Here is a 25390-nt window from a genome sequence, read left to right as displayed (position 1 = left end):
TCAGATGAAATGTCATTTGATTTTTGTTGTCATTTTTTAATTTCTGTCCATTTGTTTGACAGTAATACTTATTTCTATATTTCACCGTACAGGTTTCCATCTATTGAATAAATAAAAATCGGACTTCGTACTTTGGTAATTCACTTAATTTAATAAGAAAATATTTAATAAAATATAACACATTAAGTAATAGTAGTAATTTTTTTTCTATAAAACGCCTGTCGTTTAATAGTGCTGTGCGTATGTATGTTCACATATCGTTCCTTCAAGCAGTTGATAAATCACTGCAAATCAATAAACTATATGAATAATTAAATATTTCTAGTAATGAGACGATAAATGTGTGGGCAGTGAAAGAAGGAGGCAACAAAACAATCGTAAACTATACTAACTAAATAAAATCAAAGTAAGTATCATTTGTATTGATTGGTGTGTGCAAAATGGGTGGATAACTAATCTTAACGGGTTTAACTATTAAGCAAATCGTAATATCCATTGCACTTTGTACACTAATTCAAAATTTCAGATTTAATAAAATAACTAATTTCCATTGCAGCAAAAGGGATTTTAATAGAATACTCGAAGGGTTTTCGGAACACTGGTTTAGCGTTAAAAAACAACAAACAATGTTCAGCCGACTACGTGATTTCGCCACACGTCACCGACGAAAATTTATAGTAACAGGCGTGTTAGTTGGAGGCACATATGTAGCTATCAAATATGCACAGCGAAAACTTATTGAGTATCAAACGCGTCAGGCACGCGAATTTTTCGAAAAGACAAAGCGTATGCAACATTTTGAAACGACAGAACATACCTGCAATAAGGTAATCATTGGAATGGGCACAGAATTATATGCAGCCATAATACGTGAATGCAATACCAACGCATTGCTGGATCAACTTCGTCAGAATCCACCGAATAAACTAGAATTGTGGGAAGAAATGAAGATTGTCGCGTTCACGCGTCTGACAACATTCATTTACGCTTCATCGATGTTAGTCATTGCCTTGCGTGTACAAATGAATTTGCTTGGCGGTTATTTATACCAAGACGTGACGTTGGAGAGAAAACAAATCGCAGAAGAACTGAAACAACAGTATCTATCACTCATTGGTTACTTCATACATGATGGTGGCTTAAGTGAGCTAATACGTATAATACGTGCCAAAGTTCTTGTTGTTATGAAGACATTGCCGCTGTCGAAGCGTTTTAGTCTTTCAGATATAGAACAGCTCTTCTGGACGTTACAGATGGCCATCAATAGCGATGTAGGCGATCCCATTGCAAAAATGGCGTCCTACTTATTGCCGCCACAAGTACCAGAATATAATACAGTGGGACCACTACTGCAAAAAATGTACAATGAAACCTTAGACTTGCTGGAGAGCGACGATGCCGCAAGTGTTTGCTCGAACAGCATCTGTCGAGGCTTTTCCCTAACGGTGGACGCCATAGCAGAAAGTATCGGCGAGACATTAACGCAAACGCAAAAGGCTACATCAAGCGAAGAAAATAAAACCACACAAAGAGGCGATGGTGGCGACGTGGCAACTGCGAATAGTATTCTCAGCATAAACAGCGTAGAAATGGCTTTAGCGAAACTTATACCGATTGTAAGTGGCTTAACGTCGCAAGGATTCGATGAAAAATCACGTCCACAGAATTTGGCGACCTCGCTGATCACATTTTATATGGTTGATGAGAAGAGCAAAGTATTTGGTGCGAATGTGTATGAAACGTTTAGCTCCACATAAATAGATTTAATGTAAAATGTAATACAAGAAGTAGGAGGCCTTTGCAGCGCAAACCTATTTTTGACTGTTTGAAGAAAATTTAAGTTTTTTAATATTTTGTTTGCAATAGCATAAATGTACCTATAAAGGCTTGTAACTTTAAAACTAGCTTTTAAAGACGCCAAAACATAACAGCAGTAAGCAAGATAAAAAGAAAATCTTGTGAAGATTAGTTAGACCGCAGTAGAATTTTATAAATTCACCAGCGCAGATGCATTGAAAATGGTATTAGGGTAAAAATAGTTTTGTAAAATTGTATGTACTCAAATTTTCAGTGACATTGAACGAAATAAGTTGTCATTCAAACGAATTTGAGTAAAATAAGTGCTACACCATAACATTTCAATCGTTGAAGTAAAAAACGCTGCAGTGAATTGTAAAAAATAGCTGCCCTTTTTTTTTATGAAAAATCATTCATTCCAAAAATATGCATATGTATGTATGTATAGAATCGCAGAAGGAACTTTCCATGATAATTTATTTATTGCTCTAATTTTTTTAACGGATGTGTATTACATATTATGTAACTTATTATTTGGCGCTATCAATAAATTTTAAATAAAATGTGTATTATATAAATCAATACATGTATGTATGTATGCAACGGCGTATTTTTGTGACTGGGAAATATATTTAAACGTGTAATTTATAAAATCAGTTACTGTCACGTCTTTTATTGGTAACAGGGGCGATTTTTAAGAACGGAAATGGTTTGGTGGTTTTTTTCGAAAGTATAACACACTTTCAGGTTAATTATACATTAAATGCAACACCATGTTATTATGTAGTTATTTGGTTTTTCGGTATATGCGCAGTAGCTGCACCTAATTATATTGAGCAATATTGACAACTGTTGTTGTTGCTATTATAGCTGCAGAAAACACCTCCGACAGTTCTTAAACAGGCTGAAATCCGTGTTTGTTCTGGTTACATAGACATGGCTGTTGTGGGCTTATTATTCAACCCCAAGTGTTCACACGGTGATAGGTAATCGGAACAGACCCATGGAGCGATATAAAATACAAAATGACAACACTATTGTTGTTGTAGAGGCAGAAAGCATTCCTTAAGTAATTTCGAGAAATGGTGCTGAGTTGAGAGTCCTTGGTTGGTTAAAAATCCTGGTCCATTCCGGTCACTTAGTCGCGACTGTCGTGGGAACGAACAAAAAGACAATCTCAACGCTTGGTTGCAGACATTTTCATGCGATAACAGCTGAACGAAAGAGTTTCGAACCACCAAGGCCTTCTATTTGCGCCGAAAACTATGCTATTAATGTGTAGGAAGTGGAAGAAGTCCTCATTTTCGTCAACAAAAATCCTCAAATAAATATTAATTTTTTTGTTGTTGTAACGGTAGAAAACATTTCGCGGAATTTTTCCGCGTTAACAGTCCTTGGCCGGCTAAAAATACAGATCCGTTTCGGTTACTTAGACCCAACTATCTTGTTACGGTTCTTTTGGGTTCTATGGACCTAACTGTTATCGAAATCTAAATATATTTAAAAATATTAAATACAATAATTCAAATTCTATTTAATAAAATATTGACAAAAATTATCATTAAATATAAATTTTTAAATTTAATTTTTTTTTAGTTTCAATAATAGTCAAACCTTTGTGTTGTTCTACCAAAACACGCCTAACTGCCTAAAAAAATGAATATCAACAACTCGCAACAGAAAACAACAGTGGCGACTAAGAGACTTCGAAGACAACAGCGACGACGCCGCTCTGTCTCTCACAAAACAAAACACAAACGAAAAAGGACATCAGTACAGACAACACACAGCGCGCACACACACACAACCACTTATGCCTGTAAATAAGAAGGGGTTGTATGTGCGCCCAAAAGCGCGCTGCAGCAGCTGATATCGTTGAATGGTTGTTTTTGCCGCTACAGTGGGTTGGCAGGGTGGCGCAGTGTTGAAAGGCAGCAAGCAAACAAGCAATAACCGTTAGATATTATATACATAGACGTGTGTGTGTGTGTACACAGAGCGCCGTGCCGGCAGAGTTGCGCTCAGCAGAAATAGAATGACAGCTGTGCCAAAGCTAAAACGGCGGCGAGAGTTGGCATGTAAGCAGCGAGCGAATATCAACGAACGGCCAAGCCGAGCATTGAACGGCAAATAAAAGTCTCTGTAGCTGAAGGAAAATTCAGTTAGAAAGTTACGTGAAAAGTCGCCACATCGGCAAGCATTAAGTTCGCGTTGCACGCATTTACTGCAAAAAATATCCTGTGCGCTGTTGTAGCAATAAAAAAAATTAAATTGCAGTGTGAAAAGCTAAATTTTGCAAAACCTTAACACGCCGTGTGCATAGTAAAACGGACGGAAAATGAAAAGTTGAAAACATATAAAGGCGAAAGTCGAAAGAGTCTACCTTGAAAATTCTAAAGCACATCCTTAAGTGAGTGATAAAAGTGTACGAGTATGTATGCATGTACGACAAGAAAATTACACGCATACACCTAAACGTATGTATGTACATGCACATGCACGCAAACAACGCAACAACGAGCACGCACATATCGCTGTGTATACTTTGAAATAGCAAACAAAAAACTACTTGTAAGTAAAAACATATTCCATAACCGAAAACAGAGAGAAAGAAAAAAACAAAAATTGAGGTTAAATATTTAGCACTATGTAAACACAGCAGTGATATTAATAATTTAAGTTTCATAACCAAACCTGAGGGTTGGATAATCACCAAATATACTCGTACAAGCGCAGATACACATACATACGTAGATATATATATAGCTGTATGCTTGTACAAATGCCAATAAGGTAAATGTGGCAGTCAAGCGGCGGACGGCGTACGACGAACGGTGGGCGCAGGATCAAAGGCAGCCGCGTACGCCACACGCCAGCAGCCAATTTCAAGTTTTTAACCTTTACAATATCGATTACCCAAAAATGGAGTAAAAACAACCACACAACAACAACAAAACACTGCTTTGCGCTGCATTAGTTAGTTATTTGCCACCTTAAAGCAAGCGCGACATGTGCCAAGAAGTCGAAAAGGCAAGCAGTGACTGCAGGCACACGTGCATACATCCATACACACATGTATATGTACATTCCAGTATGTTGATTTATGTGTGTATGTATGTTTGTACGACTGCATATGCTCACACTTGTACTTTGTTAAACAATAACTCACACACATGTGAGTATGAGCTTACTTAAATAAATTAAATATATATATATATATGTTTATGTATATGCCTTTAAGGACATATGTACCGCGTGGGTGGTGGCCAGCAATGCTCGTATTTTCTTATAAGCTCGCGTTTAGTGCGTCAAATGTGTTTGCTACTTCCTAGTAAATAAATTTTTGCTGGTCAAACAGCATAGTTATGTGTGTATTTATTGTATATATAGTTGTAGTCCTTTGTTTGTGTTTTTGGTGTTTACTAGACGCGTTGTCGCTACACATTGCCTCATCTACATACATACAAAACGATGCGTGTTAACCGCAATTTACTTAGTTCAACGTTATTTTCTTCAAATGCTGCCATATTTTGAGCAATTTTTGACGATTTTATTATTTTTATGTAACAATATGTATGCTGAATGTTAGTTCGGGGGTTATTTCCAATTGCAAGTCAGAAAAAAACGCTTTTTTATGATTTTTTTATTTTTTAGTAAATAATAATAAACAAATAAACGTCAACTTAAGGCCGCACAAAAACAAAATATGCCTTACAGCGACTTTGCTCGGTCAGTTTGTATGGCAGCTACATGCTGTAGTGACTCGATCTGAACAATTTCTTTGGAGATTGCACTGTTGCCTTGGACAATAATCCGTGCCAAATTTCGTGAAGATATCTCCTTGATTGAAAAAAATTTCCATAGCGCTTAATTTCGACTGTTCAGTTTATATGGCAGACATACAGTACAGTGATCCGATTTAAACTATTTCTTCGCAGATTTCACCTTTACCTTAGACAACAATCTGTACCAATTTTTGTCACGGTACCTTATCAAATAAAAAAGTTTTCCATACAAGGACTTGAGTTAGATCCGTCAGTCTGTATGACAGCTATATTATATAGTGCTCCAATATCGGCAGTTATGACAAATGAGCAGCTTTTTGGGGAGAAAAGAACATACCAAAATTTCAGATCGATATCTTAAAAACTGGTCTTCAGTATACAGACAAACGGATATGAGTAAATCGACTCAGCTCGTTACGCTGAGCCTTACAAATACGCTCATATCTCCGAAACTGTTTGTCGGTTCAACTTCAAATTTCCAGAATATATTTGCAAATATATACAGTTTCGATATATATGCAAAAAAATCGAAATTTCGAAATTCACATGAGAATATAACCCCTTAGATGAAGTAGGCGCTGCAATGTTGACATTTGTAGGAGAATTATAAATAGTAAATAGAAATAAATATTTATATAAATAACAAATATACAGATATCTCCTTAAATGCACGAATTTTCCGAAATATTTCTTATTTGAAGAAAATACAAATTAAGAAAAATACACATTATATATATGTATATATGTATATAGATAAATATCACTCCATATATTAAATTTTCGTATTCTATTGCTTTTCACTTTCGCCACGACTTCAATAATAATTATTTATTTTGTTTATTACTTAATTATATTTTATTGTCATGTTGTTTTTGTTTCACCGTTGAAATGCCACAATTTCCCCCTACCCTTTAGGGTCATAAAACACAGCGTGCTGCAGCCACATTTGTTATCAACGTAATGAGCCGAAAGCAATTTTAGCTAAAATGTTTCAACAGCAAAAATAATTGTAAAGTTTAATGCCGCTGCAGTATCGATAATTGCTTTTTAAACATTGTTGTATCTAGGTCTGTATCGCAATTAGTTGTGACGTAATTTTGACTAATTGGTAAGCCGATAAGTTGGTAAGCTTTACTTACTTGACACGCATCATAACACTAAGTTAAGCTTAGCTTGTAGCACGCAGTGTTCAAAATTCCCGCAAAGTGGTATTTCGCATAAAAAAGTGATTTTAACTTTAGCTGCTTCACAAGTGCATTTTTATAGTTTAAATGGGTATAAAAAAATCTTTCTCTTGATTTTGATCGGCCAGTTTGTATGGCAGCTACATACATGCTATGTATAATGGACCGATTTGAACAAAGTATTTGAAGATTGTAGTAAGGTCTGAGGTAGTAATCTGTGCCGAATTGTGCGAGTATATCTTATCTTTGTGAGTATATCGTATCTAGTAAAAACAGATCTCTCAAACCCGTTCGTTTGTTTACTGGGAGCTCTACATGGGGTCAACGTCTATAGATTCTTATGTTACGACGATGATATTGCTTTTTGCATATCTTATACAGGTATTTAAAATAATAACTAAATTTTTTCACCATTATCCGTCGACTGTAATTTTTTTTTATCTACAACTAAATGCATCTTACGTTTGACAGCTCAATTAGAACGACATAATAGTAGACGAACGAAGCAAAAAATATGTGCAATAGACTAAAAATCTAAACAAAAATAACTTAACAATGGCAATAATGATTTTAAAATATGACGCCATTAACTAAGGTAGGCAATTTATTTAAATACACAACTTTCGCCAGCTAGAAAATTAGGCGGGCGCACTAAGTAGATGTTTGATGGGTGCCAATAGCAGACTTCCTGTTATAATTCGGAGTAAGGTACTCTGGCAGATCTGTCTCTTTTCTATCTGCATTTTGTCTCTTTGTCTTTGCTGACTGGCTCAGTTTCTAAAGATGTGCCGTAACACCGACAAACTTCGGTAAAACCCTAATTCTATAATCTTGGAATTGAAAGTTACTTTACTTATACATTTATTTTTTCATACTTTAAATTACTCTACTTCAGTCGCTCCAGCTTTCTTTGGAAATAGACTGCCATGCGTTCTTCACAGCCTGCTATATTTGCCTGGCTGATGTCGGCTTACATCGGGCTACTGCCTCCTTGACATCAGTCCACAAATTTTTAATGGAGTTGATGTCTGGGCACTGTGGCGGCCATTCTATTACCTTGACATTCCATTCCTAAAACCACCTTTTAGAAACTTTACAAGCCGCATTTCTTCACTGGCTTACGGAGTATTCGACATACGAATCACCAGTCGTGTCCTTAATCCAATAAATCGGTCCTACATACACTTTGCGGCGAAAAGTATGCTCAAACCACAACATTCGCACCTCCATGTTTTACCGGTTTTGTTATATATTTCGGCTGGTATTCGGTGCTGGGTGGACGTCCTACATATTGACATAACCCCTTTCCGCCGTACTCAACAAGCATAGATTCGTCCGACCATAAAATGTTCCAATTAAATGTCCTTTAGCGAATCGAAATCCTTTTTCAACATGCGTTTTAAAAAATAACGGCACTTTTCTTGGTTTGTGGGCACTCAGGTTTTTAAAGTTAATCACAAAAAAAAAGATATGATAAAAAAAATGATAACATATATTATAAGGATACCTAGCACTACTAACAATTCGATTGCAACTGTACGTACGTATGTATGTACATATGGCGCATATGGTCAACGTAGCCGCACGCACAATGGCAACTCTACGCAGGTTAAAGTTTTTGTCCAAGGCTATGTGCTCGGATTACTTTAGTGGGCGTTATTGGCTAACATCAACACACCCACGTCCATGCATTCTTTGTTCGGTGTGTGCAATGCATGCAAGAAGTAATTGAAATTTAATTAAAGTGCACTTGGCAGCCATATCTCACTCGAGGGTCCAACTCACTGCGCATTCATTCTCGACGCGCTCTTCCAGCTTATATGCGCTCGGTCCATACCTAAAGGATTATTATTAGTATTAGTATTATTATATAAGAGATGACTGTTTAGAATTACTTTTGCGATGGCTGTGATTATACTAAACTTAATTATATATTTTATGTGCGATCAGTGGCTGTTTATTCTTTAAAGTTTTACCTTTTATGTATGTGTATAGATGCTCATTATTCTATGATTATCGAAGTTAATGTAAGTACACACATTTTACATTTTTTATACTTAATATGTAAGAATATAGAGACGTTCGATATTTATCGATTTCACACATATCGATTTTATTTATGATTACCGGAGTTAATTTTACTTAAAACATAGTATTTTTACAAATTTCAAATCATATAATAATTCAGTGACGTTCGATATTTATCGATTATCGATAATATCAATTTTATTTTGACCGGAGTTGAAATTTCATATTTTTTTGCATATATCAAATCTTTAATTCAGAGGCGTTCGGTATTTATCGATTTATATTTATAATAATCGGTATTTGGTAAAAATTTCCAATAAAATTTATCGATTATAGATTATTCAATTTTCATTTAATGATAATCGGATATTTTGATTGTGATTCGAAACCGTTTGATACTTATCGATTTATATTTATAATAATCGATATTGGATAATAATTGTATAATGAACGTTAGTAAGTTAAAATATCCAAAAATATCTATTTGATGGTTGAAACGTAAGTTATATACGCTTAGGATTGCTCTCGGTTGCCTATAATATATCGGCACACATCTCTATTTTACACAGGTTGTATATTTATTCAAACACATAATATATGTATATATAAGCGCATACATACATTTCACACATATGCATCCGCTTGTTTATGCATGCTCATGCGTTTGTAAGCTTCCTCTTGCTTTTGTTTCTTTTATTTGCCTCCAACGCTTTTGTTTTTGCCACCAATGTTATTATTTTTCTTCGTGCAGCGCGCATATCTATACAAGAGTCAAGTGCTTTAACTGGTGATGAGCAGAAGATGGTGAGGCCGACCGTTGCTGGGCGGTGTGCTGTAAAGTTTTAACAATATTTATACCACCAAGGAGCCCCACTGCACCAATTTCGCTTAAGATATCCTTCACCATCGTGCACAACAAGCTGTGTAGCCTTGTATTGCTCTTGTTGCTTTTGTTGCCAACACAATGGGTGCAGTGTAGCAGCAGCTATTGCGATATTATATAAAAATATTTGCAACACACCCACTCAAAAGTTGACGAACTCATGTGCGAGTCATTACCCAAGTTATTATAAGTCTGAGGGTGTTTGTATGGCATACGCGGGGTTGGGAAGTGAACGCTATTAACTTGCAACCGAATACTTAAAGTTTGGGTTTTGCTTCGGCATTTTTATAGTATGTACGTGTATACCTATATTTCCACTTTATCTGATTAGCTAAATCTTTGTGCAAAGGGTGCTCCTAAGAAGCACCTATTTTTCACTAGAAAGTTAGGATCAATGCAAATGCCAATGAAAACGCGTTTAGAGCCTTGAGTGTACATTGTATGTGCATGAGACAATAACTGTGGTCGAAAATGCACTTCTAGCTATTTAAGTTCCGTAAGACAACGTTACATGGTATCATCAGCTCCCGGAAAAACTTACTAACAGCCATCTTCTGCCAATATTTGCCAATTTTTATACCCTGAACAGGTCATCATAACAACTAGTGCCTCAGTTTTAAAGATATCGAACCGAAAATGTGCACATGTTCTTTTCTCCCAAAGAAACTGCTCATTTGTCGGAAGTAGCGATATGGAACCATTATAGCATATAGCTTCCATACAAACTGAAGGATCGGCATGAAGTTTTGGCATAGAAAACTTTTTCATTTGACGAGATATCTTCACGAAATTTGGCATGGACTATTGCTCAAAGCAATGAATCCAAAGAAATATGTAGTTCAGATCGGATTACTGTAGCATGTAGCTGCCATACGAATTGACCAATCAAAGTCAAGTTTTTGTATAGAAACTTTTTTTATTTGTAAATATTATTAATTTGGATTTTCAATTATGCCACATGCACCAACCTGTATGCCAATAATTTACACTTTGGTTATGTCATCTTTTGCATTGTGCTCTGCGACAAGTTTTGTTGATAAAATAATTAATCAAAAGTACTCTCAACTTTGTATTGATGGTATTTGGTGCGCGTTAATCACACTACAGATATAGTATACGTATTCTATACACTTTTGATTACTATCTTTTAGACTTAATACCCATATGGCTGGCGTTGTGTTATCGATGATTCAAACGGTTAAAACTTCATTAAGCTAATGACACACCATAAAGTGCACACGAATGAGGTGAAATGCCAATTGTGTGCTGTAATTGGATTCAAAAATAGACCGATACAAGAATTAAAAATTGATTAATGTGTTGCACGTTAATGCAGTTATAATTGTAGTGGTATTGATAAGCATTTGTGAACCTCAAACTGTATGTGTTAACTTTTCAATGGCTTGTGATATTATGTAAATTGTCAAAAAAAAGTCAAAATATGGAAAATACGTTACCTTTGTTTTTTGACCGATGGCGCAAGGCTTTTTGTGTCTCACTATACCTATCAGAACTGTTACTTTATGGTGGATAAGTCAATGGTAGCCTAATTAGACCAATTTGGCAATGGCAACGGCTGAGTTCAGAGCCAGTTCGTTGTCATGTTGGAATCGGTCCAATAATTCACAATACTAGAGTCCTATGGCCATTTCGTACTTGTCCGGGCAGTCAATTTAGATAACCGCCTGTGAATCCCAACATCTTTTTGGCAGATAGCACAGTCTTAGGACCCATTCTCATATAGTATCTCACGTATTTTCAATCTGCAGTCTGTCGTTACGAGAACGCGGTCACGCTATTCTTTGTAGTAGCTGTATTCGGGAAAGCTGAGTGTGGCTCATTAAAAGTAGATATTGAAACTTGTTAACCCTATTTTTAACGATGGTCAACGAAGAAAAAAAGTCAGCTTCTACAGTATCTAAGCGCTCTAAGATTTTACTGCGTAATTTTAGTTCTAAAGACAATAATCGTATCCCCGACCAATATTGCTCTTTATTTAATTTTTCTAGAATCCACTGATACCTCCGCTGGAACAGGCGGTCAAAACCAAACTGTGTATCCGGTTCGGCTGAATTTTGAAATTTATTGAATATTGAAAATATGTCCTTTTACTCGAGAAAACCCTTGCAAACCCATAATGTGTGCCAAGAATTTAGCCCATATGTAACTAAATACAGTTTATTTATAGCTAAATACGGCACAATCTATTCATTACTGAAATCAATAACTGTAGGATAGCTCTCGCATCCTTTACATTTTAATCTCTTGCTATTACACACACAGCCGCACACACATAAACAATAACAAGCAATCAACAAACGGCTCAGGAGAAAACTGATGAATGAATACACTTATGTACGAGTATAAGCGGGTGTGTCTGTGTGTGCTCGCAACACAGCAACGCATCAATGAAACCACAAATCGAGTATGTGCATTCCGTAAATGTGAATAAGGGGACAAATTAAAAAGAATATAAACAAAACAACTTTAGCGACAACTAAGTCATCCCAGTGCACTTATAAAAACACTTGAGTACGCTAAAGTGGAAAAAGGCTGCGGATGCATAACTATAAAAATGTGTAGATATGTGCACGCATACACACCCACACAAGTGGTTGGAGCGAACAATCAACCTGATTACCTGGAAAATGTGAACGCAGTTTTCCAGCACCAACTAACTAACTGCGCGCATACTAACACCAATACACTGGTGGGCACAACGTGTGCTCTCTTCATATAGACGTGAAGTGACGTATACGCCGTGTAGATTCCCTTTTGATGCAACCAAATTAAAGTTTGCACAGGAAAATGTGACGCGAAAGAAAACACTTAAGCGCAAAACCCCAATATGAAGTGGCACTACTTAGGACTGCCATGTAAATATGTAGTCATACATGTGTACATACATACATATGTATATATTTGTGCTTGTATGTTTATAAGCCTGTTTATACGTGATATTTATATGACAAGCACTGCGCTACATAAATAACATGTGGCAATTTGGCACGTATATTTTTTTTACTTATACAAGTGCACACACACATTCATAAACATACGTTTGCTTAGTTTTGTAAGTAGACGGTTATCTAAACACTTCCGCTGCAATTGCGAAAAATAGGTGCACATGCGGATCGCAAGTAAACCTCATCTTCGGAAATAGTCCGCAGGCTCAACTAGAGTTTGTGTACATTCAACACAAAATCACTTGTAAATGGAACTTTTTGTGACAAAGTGGCACTTGTGGCCGCTTTTTTTGGTCGCATTTCCATTAAACAAACACAAAATTGGGTGGAGTGTACTTTGTTCACTTTATAAGTTAGATAAAGTAGTTTCTTTATGCTGCGCGCTGTTTGCGAATCCCCATTGGTCAAATACAGGTGCTGGCAAATACGGAAACTGTTGACATATTTTTGCAAAAAAGGGGAAAATCTTGGGGTGCGAATAAATAATGAGTATAATTTCAATATAGACGGATTTTTTTTTTTTTGAAAAGGTTACTAAACTTCGGTTTCGCTTACCCAAAGGATAGAAATGGTGGGATTTGGATTTAAGTTGGTATTAGAAAACTAGGCCATATTGTTAAAGGGACTGACCACATAGTCTAGCTATAATTATGTATGTCTGATTGGGGAAAGTTCTTAATCGAGGAAATTCATTACGTGTGATATGCGATATCTCGTGACATATTTTCCCTATTTCCATAGTAAAATACGTTTTTTGGTCAAAATTCTTTTTTTTTTATTCACATTCACATAGTTTCCTTGAAGGGTGATACGCCGATTATAGTGGCCCTACTTTTCGATACCATATTTGTAGTCCTATTTGATATTTCCTTCAAAATAGACCTCAATTTCGGCGATCACCTCTTCATTCGACGAAAATGTCTTCTCAGCAAGCATTCTTTTGAGATCTAAGTACAGAAAGTAGCCGCTGGGGGCCAGATCTGGAGAATACGGTGAACCGAAAGCAAATCGAAGCCCGATTTATGGATTTATGCCATCGTTTTCACTCACTTGTGATACTTGAAACAACCGTTCTGGCTCGCGCTAGAAATGCGCTATTTGTTTATCATTTCTAAAACATGTATAACTTCGGAAATAATTTGAATTTTGAAAAAAACTTTCTAGGGAGATATTTTTGAATATCTACACTGTTGAATTATGGAAAAAAATTATTTGATTTTTTCAAATTTCTAGACTAGAATACCATCTTAACTAAAATTTTTTTGTTCATGAACGTATTTTCTGCAGCGATAGTTTTTTTTTACATTTAGAGGTTAGATAACGGCAGTACCGGCAAATGTGCCGCTTTTTGGGAAGAAAAAATTAAAATTTTCTGAATAATATTTCATAAACTGACATTAGTTTGTGCATACATAGCCATACACACGCGTATAGCTAAATTGACTCTGCTTGTAACGTGGTATTTATACATAGAGTATACTTTATAGGGTCTCCGACGTTTTCTTCTGGGTGTTATAAATTTCGCGGCAAATTCCATAAATTGGAAACATGAACCGAACTCGGCAGCTCTGGAGTAACAATGGCGCCAGTGCGCATTGCATTCGAGTTTATAGTAGTAGTAGGGGCTCATGATAAGTATTGTCTTCATGTAAAAAAAAAATTAAAAAACGTGTTGAAGTCACCTGGTACGCGCGACAACATTTTGAACATGCGCTGATTAGAACGTTTGATATAAAGCTTAATGAGCTTTCAGTATTGACATACTGACATGTAACATAACTATAACTGTGCGTTTGTATATATACAGTTATCATATAACACGAGCTCGTTTGCTTTTAATGTAAAGATAGACAGTACCCAAAAAGAATTTAAGTCTCTAAAATATCCCATGTGCGTTTTTAATCTTATCTGTCTCAAAAACAAAAAGTGAAACAATAGTCTGAAAGCATTGAGCAATTGCAGAAATATAATAAACGCCCATAATTTCACGCCGCGATGTATTTTATCACACAGCTTAGCGCGAGTTGTGTATTTATACCGTTAATGACGCGTTGAGCCATGTGTAAATAAAACAACGCTCGTATATGCTATATAAGAACTATATTTAAGTACGTATATACATAAATATTTGTAGATATATGTGAATATAATTTATAATATGACTTCTTTGCATGCCTAAAGCTATAATGCTGTATTGTTTGTTGTTTTTAATTTTAAATATTTTCTATATATTTGTATAATCATTTCAAATCATTTGACTTTTTTGTAGGCATTTTTCGAAGAGTGTTAAGTGTTTTGAATATATAATTAAACTCCTAGCCAAGCTAATCGACGAAAAGTATTAAGTATATTGCCATTTTACAATCCCAAAATAGTTTTCAGCAATATTACTGAGATAAAAAACATTGACGGAATATAGATTTATATTTTTTATATTTTTTTTTATTTTATTATTGAACTCAAACAGACTTTAACGGCCTGTGATTGACTTTTATATACATTTGCCCCTGAATATATGCTACAATTATTTCTACTGTATTTCTAAATAAAAAAGAATATTTTCATCAAGCCAATGTTGCATATTTTATTAAACTATTAAATAATAAATACATTCACATATATGTAATTTATTGCATAAAGGGTATGAAGTTGGGAGCTAAAGCAGAAGACAGAGCATTCTTGCATGCTCATTCATTTATTACCAATCAGTTGCGCATTTTGAACTGAGCTAAAAGCATGTTTTCACTGTAAATGCTTTAATAATTCGCTAGTGATTACAATAAACTAATTGAAATACGAAGAAATATTTACAGTTTTGTGAAGTGGTAAATATAGTACATATGCTCTTAATAAAAAATATATTTCAATGATTTTTTCACCAAAAAGTTAAAGTTAAATGAAGCGGAAAAAGTCGCTTATATACATACATACATTCACATATGTATATGTACATACATATACATAAACGTTGGGACATATTTATCCACACAGTGGCAATTGCAGTGAATATTAGAAGGATTATTCGAATAAAATTTCCAAATGAAAACAATGAAATTCAGTAGTGACATATACATATATATGTGTACACAATTAGAATGACACCATTGGCACATATTCAGTTTTTGTATCAAGTCAAATGCTCACGAAATCAGTTTTACGCTTGATCAAATTTGACCCGGACTGACTCGAACTGATTCGAACTGATGAAAAATCTCCATTTTCGCATATTTTAATACAAAACTTCATTACCGCCTTAAAAATGGACTCTTGAGCTAGCTTTTCATATAGTAGTTATAAGCCTAAGGCTGCCTGATATTGACAACTCCGGCTGACTCTCTGATGACAACACTACGATTTTCAAGCACTGTTTTCTTAAGGGTTTGACCACTGTTTTCAGTATATAGTTTTTTTTTATTAAACTATGCTTTATAGTCTTAAAAATTTTTATATCAAGCAGGGTTGCAAATACATTTGAAATGATTTTTTTTTTATTTTGTATACCCAAATATTGGATAGAAAGAAAATTTAGTTTTTTTTTTATATTTCAACCCGCTATTTGGGATTGAAAATCGGCATCATTTTTGGATAAATATGAACCGATGATTTCACCGGGTCACAAACCTCACCAATCCGTTGTGTTTCCTGGATGAAATTACAGCTCTTGAATCTCTTCAGGTAGCTCCTCGTCCCAAAAATGCGATAATTTTATTTGTTTACATATCATTGGGCCAGAAATAGGCTGATCATCGCTGAACAAAATTTAACTCGAAAACGTCGGATTTTCTTTGAACTTTTCAAGAGCCTATTGAGCGAAGCGATATCGCTTGGGAAAGTCAAACGGCTGTAGTTCTTGCAGAAGCTGTATTTTGTATGCTACTGAAAAAAGTATCTCCACTTGGATCACGCGTTACTTTCTCTGTTAAAAACTTTAGGTAAGAGTTTCATTTTGAGCAGACAGTGCTCTATACAAAACACAAATACATATGTTATATATGCATATGTACGCTCTCAATTTTGGTTCAATTTCGGTAGAGCTGTGAGCTATACTACAAAGAACTGAATACATAGAAAATTAGTGGCGACTGTTTAAACAATTTGGCAAATTTAGTGCATATTAAAAGCCGAATATTTATTTGCTATTGTCTCGTGCGACGCAGGTAAAGAACAGCTCAATTCGTTTGGTATTTTAACATTTCGAAGTTATTTTTATTTTTTTTATATATTTTGAATAAAATAAGAGGGATGAAAACCAAAATCTTTAAATCTTCGTCAAGTGCGACTAAACCAGCACCAAGAATCAGTAAATGATCTATATGATCTATACAATCTGATCAAATTTAACTTCAAAATTGGCTCCTGATGAGTGCAAGAAAGTCATTTTTCTTTTGAGTTTTCTATTTTTTCTTATTATCCGATAGATTCAACCTAATACATGTATACTATTTTTTTATATTATATAATTAAGCGTTACACTGTTTAAACTACAATTTCGAATTCGGTACCACAGTGTAACAATTGGTATAACAAATGCAAAATGACAATGAAATTCTTCTTATGTAAATATGTACACAGACAATACATATACATAGGCACGCATATAGTTCACATGACATTTGTTTAATCCACTTAATTTTTTATTTGAATATGCGTAAAAAATAGGTTGAAGACAGTTGAAAACGCCTCAAATAAACATTAACTATTTATTTTTAACTCTACCTGCCTGAAACTCATTAGAATATGATAAAAAGTGGAGCTTTGAGAATTAAATACAATAATATAGCCCTCATTGGTACGATTTTTAACGTGGCTGAGGTGGCAGTTATTAAGGTAGCAGCAGATGTACTTCAATGAAGTGCGGCTTCTTTTAGGAAGGTATGCATCCACTCCGATAGCAGAGCTGCTTTGGGAGAGGGTAACTTCTCAAAGTTGTAAGGAGAAAGATGGGCTGGAAACATCTACCTCACTGACCAGTTTTGCCAGACTAAAGGTGTAGCATCTTAGTTGCCATACCGTCAGCGAACCCGGCGAAACGGCTGGAGTAGGTAGTAACTCAATAAATTTTTTACTTACTCTAGGCACTTTGTAGATATACGACGGCCTTTTTGATTCATACCTAGGAGTAGCAGGCATCGCAGCAGACAAGCTTCTCTAGCAGTTCAAGTGGGATTATTCGTGGTCTCACGCATATCAGCCTCTTTACCCAAGCTATCCTAACCTAACCCTAAATATGTATATGTATTAAACAAGGGCACAATAGACTTAAGGTCACGGTGCAATACTCATCTATTTATCTTAAGTATATTAGACTGAAACTACACAGCAAGAGCAACAAGATTATTATCCATATAATTAATTCCAAACAATTAAGCTTATTGCTTTGTAAGCTAGCTATGAACCAGGGCAGCAGTCTGAAACAGCTGTAAGACCATTTAGAACAGCAAACAATATCAGTAAAAAATAAATAGTATGTACTACAGGTATATTGTTGAAAAATATGTTTAAACCACTCACCAACCAGCAAACCGAAAACCTAAAGTCCGCAAATGTTAAGCAAATAGTCATGAATATGCGTTGCATGCCAGAGTCAAGGTGTATTTATGCTCAAAGAGCAGCAACAACTGAGCCAACACAAGCACACATGTATAATGTAATCGCTCCGAAATGTCGACATTCTCTCAACTGTATTGTATTTATAGAGAAATGAAAAGCATTCTGTAAATGTCGTTGACGAGACGAGGCGGCGGTTGAGAAGTGCCTTCCAAAGCGGTTCGACAACGAGCTAAAGAACCACACGCTCAGCGGATAACAGACAAAAAATGCGTCGCCCGAAATTTTCGTTAAAGAAATATTTTTATTTCACACTCTTTTGTGCGCTACTGCTGATATTCGGATTCAATTTGCGGTAAGTCGAAACACACGCACACCCACACGCAACTGCTTAATTAAACCGTTAAACTTCGTACGCCTTTTAGTGAACATGAAATTTGGAAATCGAAAAGCACAGCACCACAAGCACAAGCGCGTTCACCAGACGAACAAGCAGCGCAACCTTATACGGACAGCTCCATCACTGTTGCGTCGAACGATGAGACAGCAGCGCTGAGGGCACACGTCGACGACTCGGGCGAAGCGCCTGCGCTTAGCACCAACAACGCGCCACCCATAGACGCTGTAAATAATGAACTGAGCGAACAACAACAGCAACAACACTTGCATCCAGGACAGGTGCCATTGGAAAATACCGCTGCACATCCTTGGTTCTTCCGGCAAGGTGAGTACTATCCGAAGCCAGCGCACGCTGCGCCTACACGTACAGGGCAGGGTAAACGTGGCAGTTATGGCGGCGGTGGTGACGCAGGCGGTAGTTTGGTGCGTGGCAAGAAGCATGATCCACGCGGTGCTGGACTCTTCCCCTATCAAAACCCGCACAGTGATCGCATAGTCAATCAATTGATGTATGTGCCGCCGAACTATGAGAAGGTGCGCGCTAGTGGACGACTGAAAATCATACTGCTCTACAATGGACTCGGTCCATGGAATGTAAAGCAAGGTAAACGCAATGCTGTTAATATTAGCTTGCAAGCCTTGCTTAATCATTTAATTATAATAAAGGTCGTGATGTCTTCCTACGCTCGAAGTGTCCGGTGGATACCTGCGAACTGACATCGAATCGTGGTCTCGCCGACAAAGCCGATATGATACTCTATAAGGATCATTTCATACCGACTGGCCTGGGGCGACCAGCGAATCCACAGCAGGTTAGCATGTTGTATTATTTGGAATGTCCATATCATACGCAAAATGTGAAAGTACCAGACGCCATTAATTGGACGGCCACCTACAGGTAAGCTTCTTTTGAATTCTTACTCCATCTCACCACTGACTCTTAGCTAATGCAACGGCCTTGACTTTAATTGCAGGCGTGACAGCGACATTGTGGCGCCTTATGAGAAATGGGTCTACTATGACTCGAAAATCAACCAAGTGGAGCAGGATCACAATTATGCCATGAATAAAACGAAAAAAGTCGCTTGGTTCGTGTCAAATTGTGGCGCACGCAATGGACGCTTGCAATTCGCGCATGAATTGCAGAAATATATAGATGTAAGTATTTGATGTTACTTTTTTTCAATATTTAGAAAACCGTCACTTTTATACCGGCCATAAAAGCAGAAGTGATAAGTAGACAAGGCGGCTAAGCTAAATATTCTTCACGAACTTTAAAGAGGTTTTCGAACCATTCAAGCCGTCCCGTAAAAGTTCATAATTATAATTATTACTTAATGCTGGGAATTGGTCCAATCTGTGTCCAATAGGGAAGCTTAAACATTTATCGGATGCCAGTTTTAGAAGCTACTTCGAAGAAGGCGAAGTAGAAACATTTCAAGAGTTCCTTCTCGACTCTCCTGACTTTGCAAAAACTAGACTAAAACACTGCATATCTCACAGCTTGAGACATCTAGGTGATCTAGCAGGAAGGGGAATAAAACTAGGTGTATTTATGATGGTTTCAAGGCGCTTTATCGGTAGATGAGTTAATTATTGAACTGTTTGTGGATTAATGGATTAACTGTTCCCATACAATAGTGAATGGGGATCTACCATAGAACATAATCTCACATTCATGGGTCGTAGCCTAAAATGCCGGGACTACAAAACTATAGTTTGTCAGCCGCCTCGAAGCAATACTTAGGCGTTGGTTCCGTGGCTTTTTCCTACTATAAAATAGTCGTCTTAAGAAGCATCCAAGTATAAAACAAATTGAAAAGTTTGTCAAACTTCCAACGCGAAAGCGTTAAGAAACTTTTTGGATCTGAGGCTATGAGATTGATTTTTTTTAAGTTCTCCAATCATTACTAATTATTCACGGTTCAAGGGCAGATCCAGGGTATAATTTTGTACTTGCAACTCAAAGTCTTTTTCTTCGTAGTTCCCCTCCGTGGATCCGCGCCTGCCACGGTTGCATACATATTCTGCCGTCTAAACAATCTCATTGTCTTTTTTATTGCCTATTTTTAATTATTCCATTCTTCTTTCTCACCCCTTACATCACTTCAACTCGTCTCTTATGCATTCTTCACCGCACACGTCTGTAGGTTGACATCTACGGCGTTTGCGGCAATTACAAATGTTCGCGCAACACCGCCGACAAATGTTTCGAGCTACTCGATCACGAATACAAATTTTACCTCGCCTTCGAGAATTCCAATTGCAAAGACTACATCACCGAAAAGTTCTTCGTCAACGCACTGCAACGCAATATTTTACCAATTGTAATGGGTGCACGTCCGGAGGATTATGAGGTGAGCTCACCACATCGTTCCTACATCCATGTCGATGAATTCGCCTCGCCCAAAGAATTAGCCGAATACTTGCACATACTCGACAAAGACGACGAACTCTACAATTCGTATTTCAAATGGAAGGGCACCGGTGAGTTTATCAACACGTACTATTGGTGTCGCGTTTGTGCCGCACTGCATGACGAGGAGTCATTACGTAAGCCGCGCTGGTACACGGACGTAAACGATTGGTGGCGCGGCGCCGGCGTCTGCACCAACGGTTCGTGGCGTAATTTTAAGGCGCGCAAGGATGTCATACGCGACGATTAGTGGCGACTGCCGTTGGGTTATTGGCTGGCAATTGCAGGCATTGTTATTGAATATGTTAAGTAATAGTTTAAGCCATCTTTATAACAACACAATACAATACAAAAACAAACACAACAACACAAAAAAAAACAAAGTAAATAATAATGAATTGCTTAGTGGATTGAATGTGGAAAGCGGTTTGGAACAGTGTGAATGGTTATACACATGCATATGTATATGCATGCGTATGTGTGTGTGCGTGAGAGAATGAGTGTTTGTTAGTGTGACGCACAATTCGATGAGGTTAGACTCAGCAGCAGCGGCTAGTGGTTTCTGGCAATAGTCAGCTGTTGACAGGAAGCTAACCGCTAAAACAAAAAACACAGCCACATGAAATACACGAACATACATAAATATACATAAACATACAAAATTTATAGAAACAAAGGTTAAAATAGGAAAAAAGACAAGTTAGCTGCATCCGCACCGAAGCTATAATACCCTTCACAGGTATATTTCGTATAGCATGAAGGGTATAACACGATCTCTATATTGATTTTGAACGGTCAGTTTGTATGGAAACACAGGGTTTGTCCGGAAAGTAATAGGACTCTGCTGTCGATTCAAAAGTATTTATTGAACCAATAGTTACAATTCTTTAAAAATTTTCAAAATAAGCTCCTTCTGCGTCGATGCAGCTGCCAGTGCGTTGAAGCATTGAAAGCATTGAAAGCGTCACAGAAGGCATTCTCTAGAGTAACCTTGAGAGCCGAGGATGCTTGGATCCCCTCTGTCGTCTCAAAATGCTTGACTATCATCGGCCTTATCAGGCCAGGAAAGTAAAAAGTCAGAGGGGACCACATCCGGGCTGTAGGGCGGCATCAGAAGCGGTGGTATGCGGCCTTCGTTAGGTAGCTATTCACAAAGAAAGGCGGTGTGAGGCGAGGCGTTATCGTAGTGCTGCTTCCAATCGGTTGCGATGTCTTGTCAGACCCGATTGACTCTTCGTTTAAGTCTCTTGAGGACTTCTAGGTAAAACTTGGTGTTGACGATTTGTACAGGAGGAACAAATTCATGGTGGACGCTGCCTTTGATGTCAAAGAAACAATATGCATCATTTTCACTTTTGATTTGCTCATTCTTCCGATCTTCATCAACGACCTCTTGCCAGCCCTCCAAAAAGGCCTGGTGCCACCGAAACACACCGCTTCTTGCTAAAACAACAACTGGTTAAGCCTGCTTGATCATATCAAACGTCTCTGTCGCAGATTTACCGAAAATTGAATCGCGTACTTCTGCTCTAACGCACGCTGCATTGTCGGCTTGCACCATCCACAGAAACACGTTGCGCGAATATGTTTGTCCTGACTCTCCAGGTGCTCGCAGAAAGCTGACCAGCCGATCGTCCGTAAGCTAGGAAGGCCCTCTACCGAATCCAGCCGGTGCGCGCACCCGTACGTTTCGAAGTACAGTCGCGGTGGAAGAAAATCAGTCCTATTACTTTCCGGACAAACCCTGTATATACATATACAGAAAGACAGGCGGAATTGGTTAAATCGACATAGTTCATCATGTTGACTATTTATAGTATATCTATGTATTATATATACTTTATAGGGTGTCCTGCTGTGTGTTACAAACTTCATGGCGTACTTAATATACCCTGTGCGGGGTATAAAAACAACAACTTGCTTACTTGCATTCGATAAAGAGAGCATGAAGATTGTATACAGTAGCTATAGCGATTAAAATAAAAATTTGTAGCAACATTTTTGTATATATACATGTATGTGTATGTGTACTTAGTTATGCGCTTATGGGAAAAATAACGGTAAACATTATTGAGTAGTAGCAAACGCGTAATTTGCAATTTTCGGTTAATTAATTTTAATTTTTTTTAAGAGAAGAAATTTCATAAATGATTTACATAACACATTAAGCCAAATTACATGCATAGATGCATTTGATAGCACCCACACATGCATACGCATATATGTATGTACCTATGTATGCACACACGAATGTCTGTTGGCGCTTTTTTTACCCATAACAACAACATTTGTGGCGATTTTGCTGAAATTCGAAATTTTACTAAACGAAATCGCGCACAAAACTATACATATACACACATACATACATACATTAACACACATATACATATACATATATAAGTTCGGTGTATTTAGCTTGTAAGCAAATTGTACGCTAAGTTAGGCAATTTTTTTATAGATGTGCGTAAGTAAGGAAAACAAATATCTGAATTACACAATAGCAATATGTATTTGTAAAATATATATAAATATACATACATACATACATTTAGGATAAGTGTAAATGCACATACATAACATATGTACATAGCTATGCACATATAGTATATTGCAACAAATATACATACACATTTGTGCATATGTTTTTGTGTTAGCGAGCATTGCAAACGTATCATACGAAGGTCGTGAAATTCAACAACAAAAATAAAAACAAAAACAAAGCAAAGAAAATCAGGAACAAAAATTCAAAATTTCTGAAAACTGCGTTAATTTTTAAGTGAGCATAAGATAATTTTTACATTTATACTTAAAAATTACAAATACCGCCACCAAATTTTAACTTAAACACATACAAAACACACACACACACACATATACATTAATAAGTTGTATTAGTTTGTAGGCAAGGTGTGAGTGCGGAAAAAGGTGTGTGAATGTTATTTTGCGTGCGAAGTAGTTTGCGCTTGCGTGAATATGTATGTGTGCATATGAATCTTCCAACGAGAAATAATACCCAGTTCCATGTACAACAATTACAAAGCAGCAATAACGGTAATTGTCGCATTTATTTTTGTTTTTCAGTTTCAATTAAAAAATTAATAGAAAAGTGAATTCACTGAGTCTAATTATTTGAAATCTTCAACCTTTTAAGTGCACTCAAAAACTGCTTTATCAGGCATTATGGCCACAAGAAACGGGCAGTTCGGAAGTAAAAAAAACTAATAGTTTATGGTCAAAACGTTCGAATTTAAAAGTTTTGGACTCGGAATAAATAAAGAGATACTCGTAAACCCTCCCACACTCCATTTCAACACCCTCACTTAGGGGAAAGAATCATTTTGACGATTTTCTCCTCAAAAAACGGCGATTTGGTACACATTTTTATTTTTCTAAATTTCTGGGTGATTCCAAATGTAATTTTTCTTTAATGAAAATATACCCCATGAAATTCTGCAAATTTCCGCATTTTTATTTTTTCTCTACGACCAGTAGTTTAGAAGTTATAAGCATTTTTGTATTGGCTTGTATTCGGCGGCTGCTTGCTGCATGCTCCTGGTCGCCTGGTAGAAATCTGAGATTTTGGCACCAAGTTGAATGCAATTTTTCTGCAGCGGCGGCGGGATGCACTCAAATTTGCTTGCATACGCAAAGGAGCGAAATGGGGAAACACGGATGCAGGCACATACATTGCATATGCAAAGGGGCGGAATTGGGAATACGGATGCGGCCATATGCAATGCCCGGAAACAGGAAAAGGCCTCCCGCCGGAAATGAACTAACGGTACCACACTTCCGGCCCGGACTCAAACCGGAAGTTGTGAACCGGAAACGGAAACCACCAACCCGGTTTCCGGCGCGCCGCTTCCGGTTTGGGGGTTGGGCCGGAAGTGCTGGGCCGGGAGCGGTTTCCGGTTTTCGCCATCCGTTTCTGGTTTGGTGTTTCCGACAGGGTCCCGGGCCGGAAGCGGAGTTGGCGGTTTCCGGTCCAGCACTTCTGTTTCCGGTTTCTCACTTCCGGTTCGGGTCTCGGGCCGGAGGTGTGGTACCGTTAGTCCGCTTCCGGTGGAAGACCTTTTCCTGTTTCCGGTCATTGCATATGGCCGCATCCGTTTTCCCATTTCGCCCCTTTGCGTATGCAATGGTATTTGCCCGCATCCTTGTTCCCCATTTTGCTCCTTTGCGTATGCACGCAAATTTGAGTGCATCCCGCCGCCGCTGCAGAAAAATTGCATTCAACTTGGTGCGAAAATCTCGGATTTCTACCAGGCGACCAGGAGCATGCAGCAAGCAACCGCCGAATTAAAGCCAATACAAAAATGCTTATAACTTCTAAACTACTAGTCGTAGAGAAAAAATAAAAATGCAGAAATTTGCAGAATCACATG

At 37.1% G+C, this 25390-nt stretch overlaps 2 protein-coding genes across 7 annotated transcripts; both read left to right on the top strand.

The window, feature by feature from the left end:
* The first annotated feature begins 44 nt into the window (after nt 1–44).
* LOC105227182 (glycoprotein 3-alpha-L-fucosyltransferase A) lies at nt 45–24194 on the top strand. Of its 5 annotated transcripts, none has more exons than XM_029550608.2 (7): nt 45–135; nt 3394–4207; nt 18340–18545; nt 18616–19193; nt 19256–19487; nt 19564–19747; nt 20740–24194. In XM_029550608.2, exons 3-7 carry the CDS (start codon nt 18460–18462, stop codon nt 21253–21255), a joined length of 1596 nt encoding a protein of 531 aa, XP_029406468.2. In that variant the 5' UTR covers nt 45–135; nt 3394–4207; nt 18340–18459; the 3' UTR covers nt 21256–24194. The 5 variants fall into 5 exon arrangements, with proteins under 5 accessions (XP_029406468.2, XP_011204707.2, XP_011204705.2 ...); XM_011206405.4 differs by having other exon boundaries at nt 3394–4368; XM_011206403.4 differs by lacking the exons at nt 45–135; nt 3394–4207 and adding an exon at nt 15317–15468.
* On the top strand, nt 103–2453 carry LOC105227181 (peroxisomal biogenesis factor 3). 2 transcript variants are annotated; one of them, XM_029550610.2, is made up of 3 exons: nt 103–244; nt 326–406; nt 557–2453. In XM_029550610.2, exon 3 carries the CDS (start codon nt 627–629, stop codon nt 1755–1757), a length of 1131 nt encoding a protein of 376 aa, XP_029406470.2. In that variant the 5' UTR covers nt 103–244; nt 326–406; nt 557–626; the 3' UTR covers nt 1758–2453. The 2 variants fall into 2 exon arrangements, with proteins under 2 accessions (XP_029406470.2, XP_049314166.1); XM_049458209.1 differs by lacking the exons at nt 103–244; nt 326–406 and adding an exon at nt 418–485.
* Nucleotides 24195–25390: the final 1196 nt, after the last annotated feature.

Source organism: Bactrocera dorsalis, chromosome 5 (assembly GCF_023373825.1).
Source record: "Bactrocera dorsalis isolate Fly_Bdor chromosome 5, ASM2337382v1, whole genome shotgun sequence".
Taxonomy (NCBI): domain Eukaryota; kingdom Metazoa; phylum Arthropoda; class Insecta; order Diptera; family Tephritidae; genus Bactrocera; species Bactrocera dorsalis.
Note: the sequence above shows the minus strand (reverse complement) of the source record. Positions and strands in the feature narration are given on the sequence as shown.

Coding starts and splice junctions, on each gene's coding strand:
- LOC105227181 (XM_029550610.2), top strand. CDS start 627: ATGTTCAGCCGACTACGTGATTTCGCCACACGTCACCGACGAAAATTT.
- LOC105227182 (XM_029550608.2), top strand. CDS start 18,460: ATGCGTCGCCCGAAATTTTCGTTAAAGAAATATTTTTATTTCACACTC. Junction 18,546..18,615: donor ATATTCGGATTCAATTTGCG/GTAAGTCGAAAC, acceptor TACGCCTTTTAG/TGAACATGAAATTTGGAAAT. Junction 19,194..19,255: donor TCCATGGAATGTAAAGCAAG/GTAAACGCAATG, acceptor ATTATAATAAAG/GTCGTGATGTCTTCCTACGC.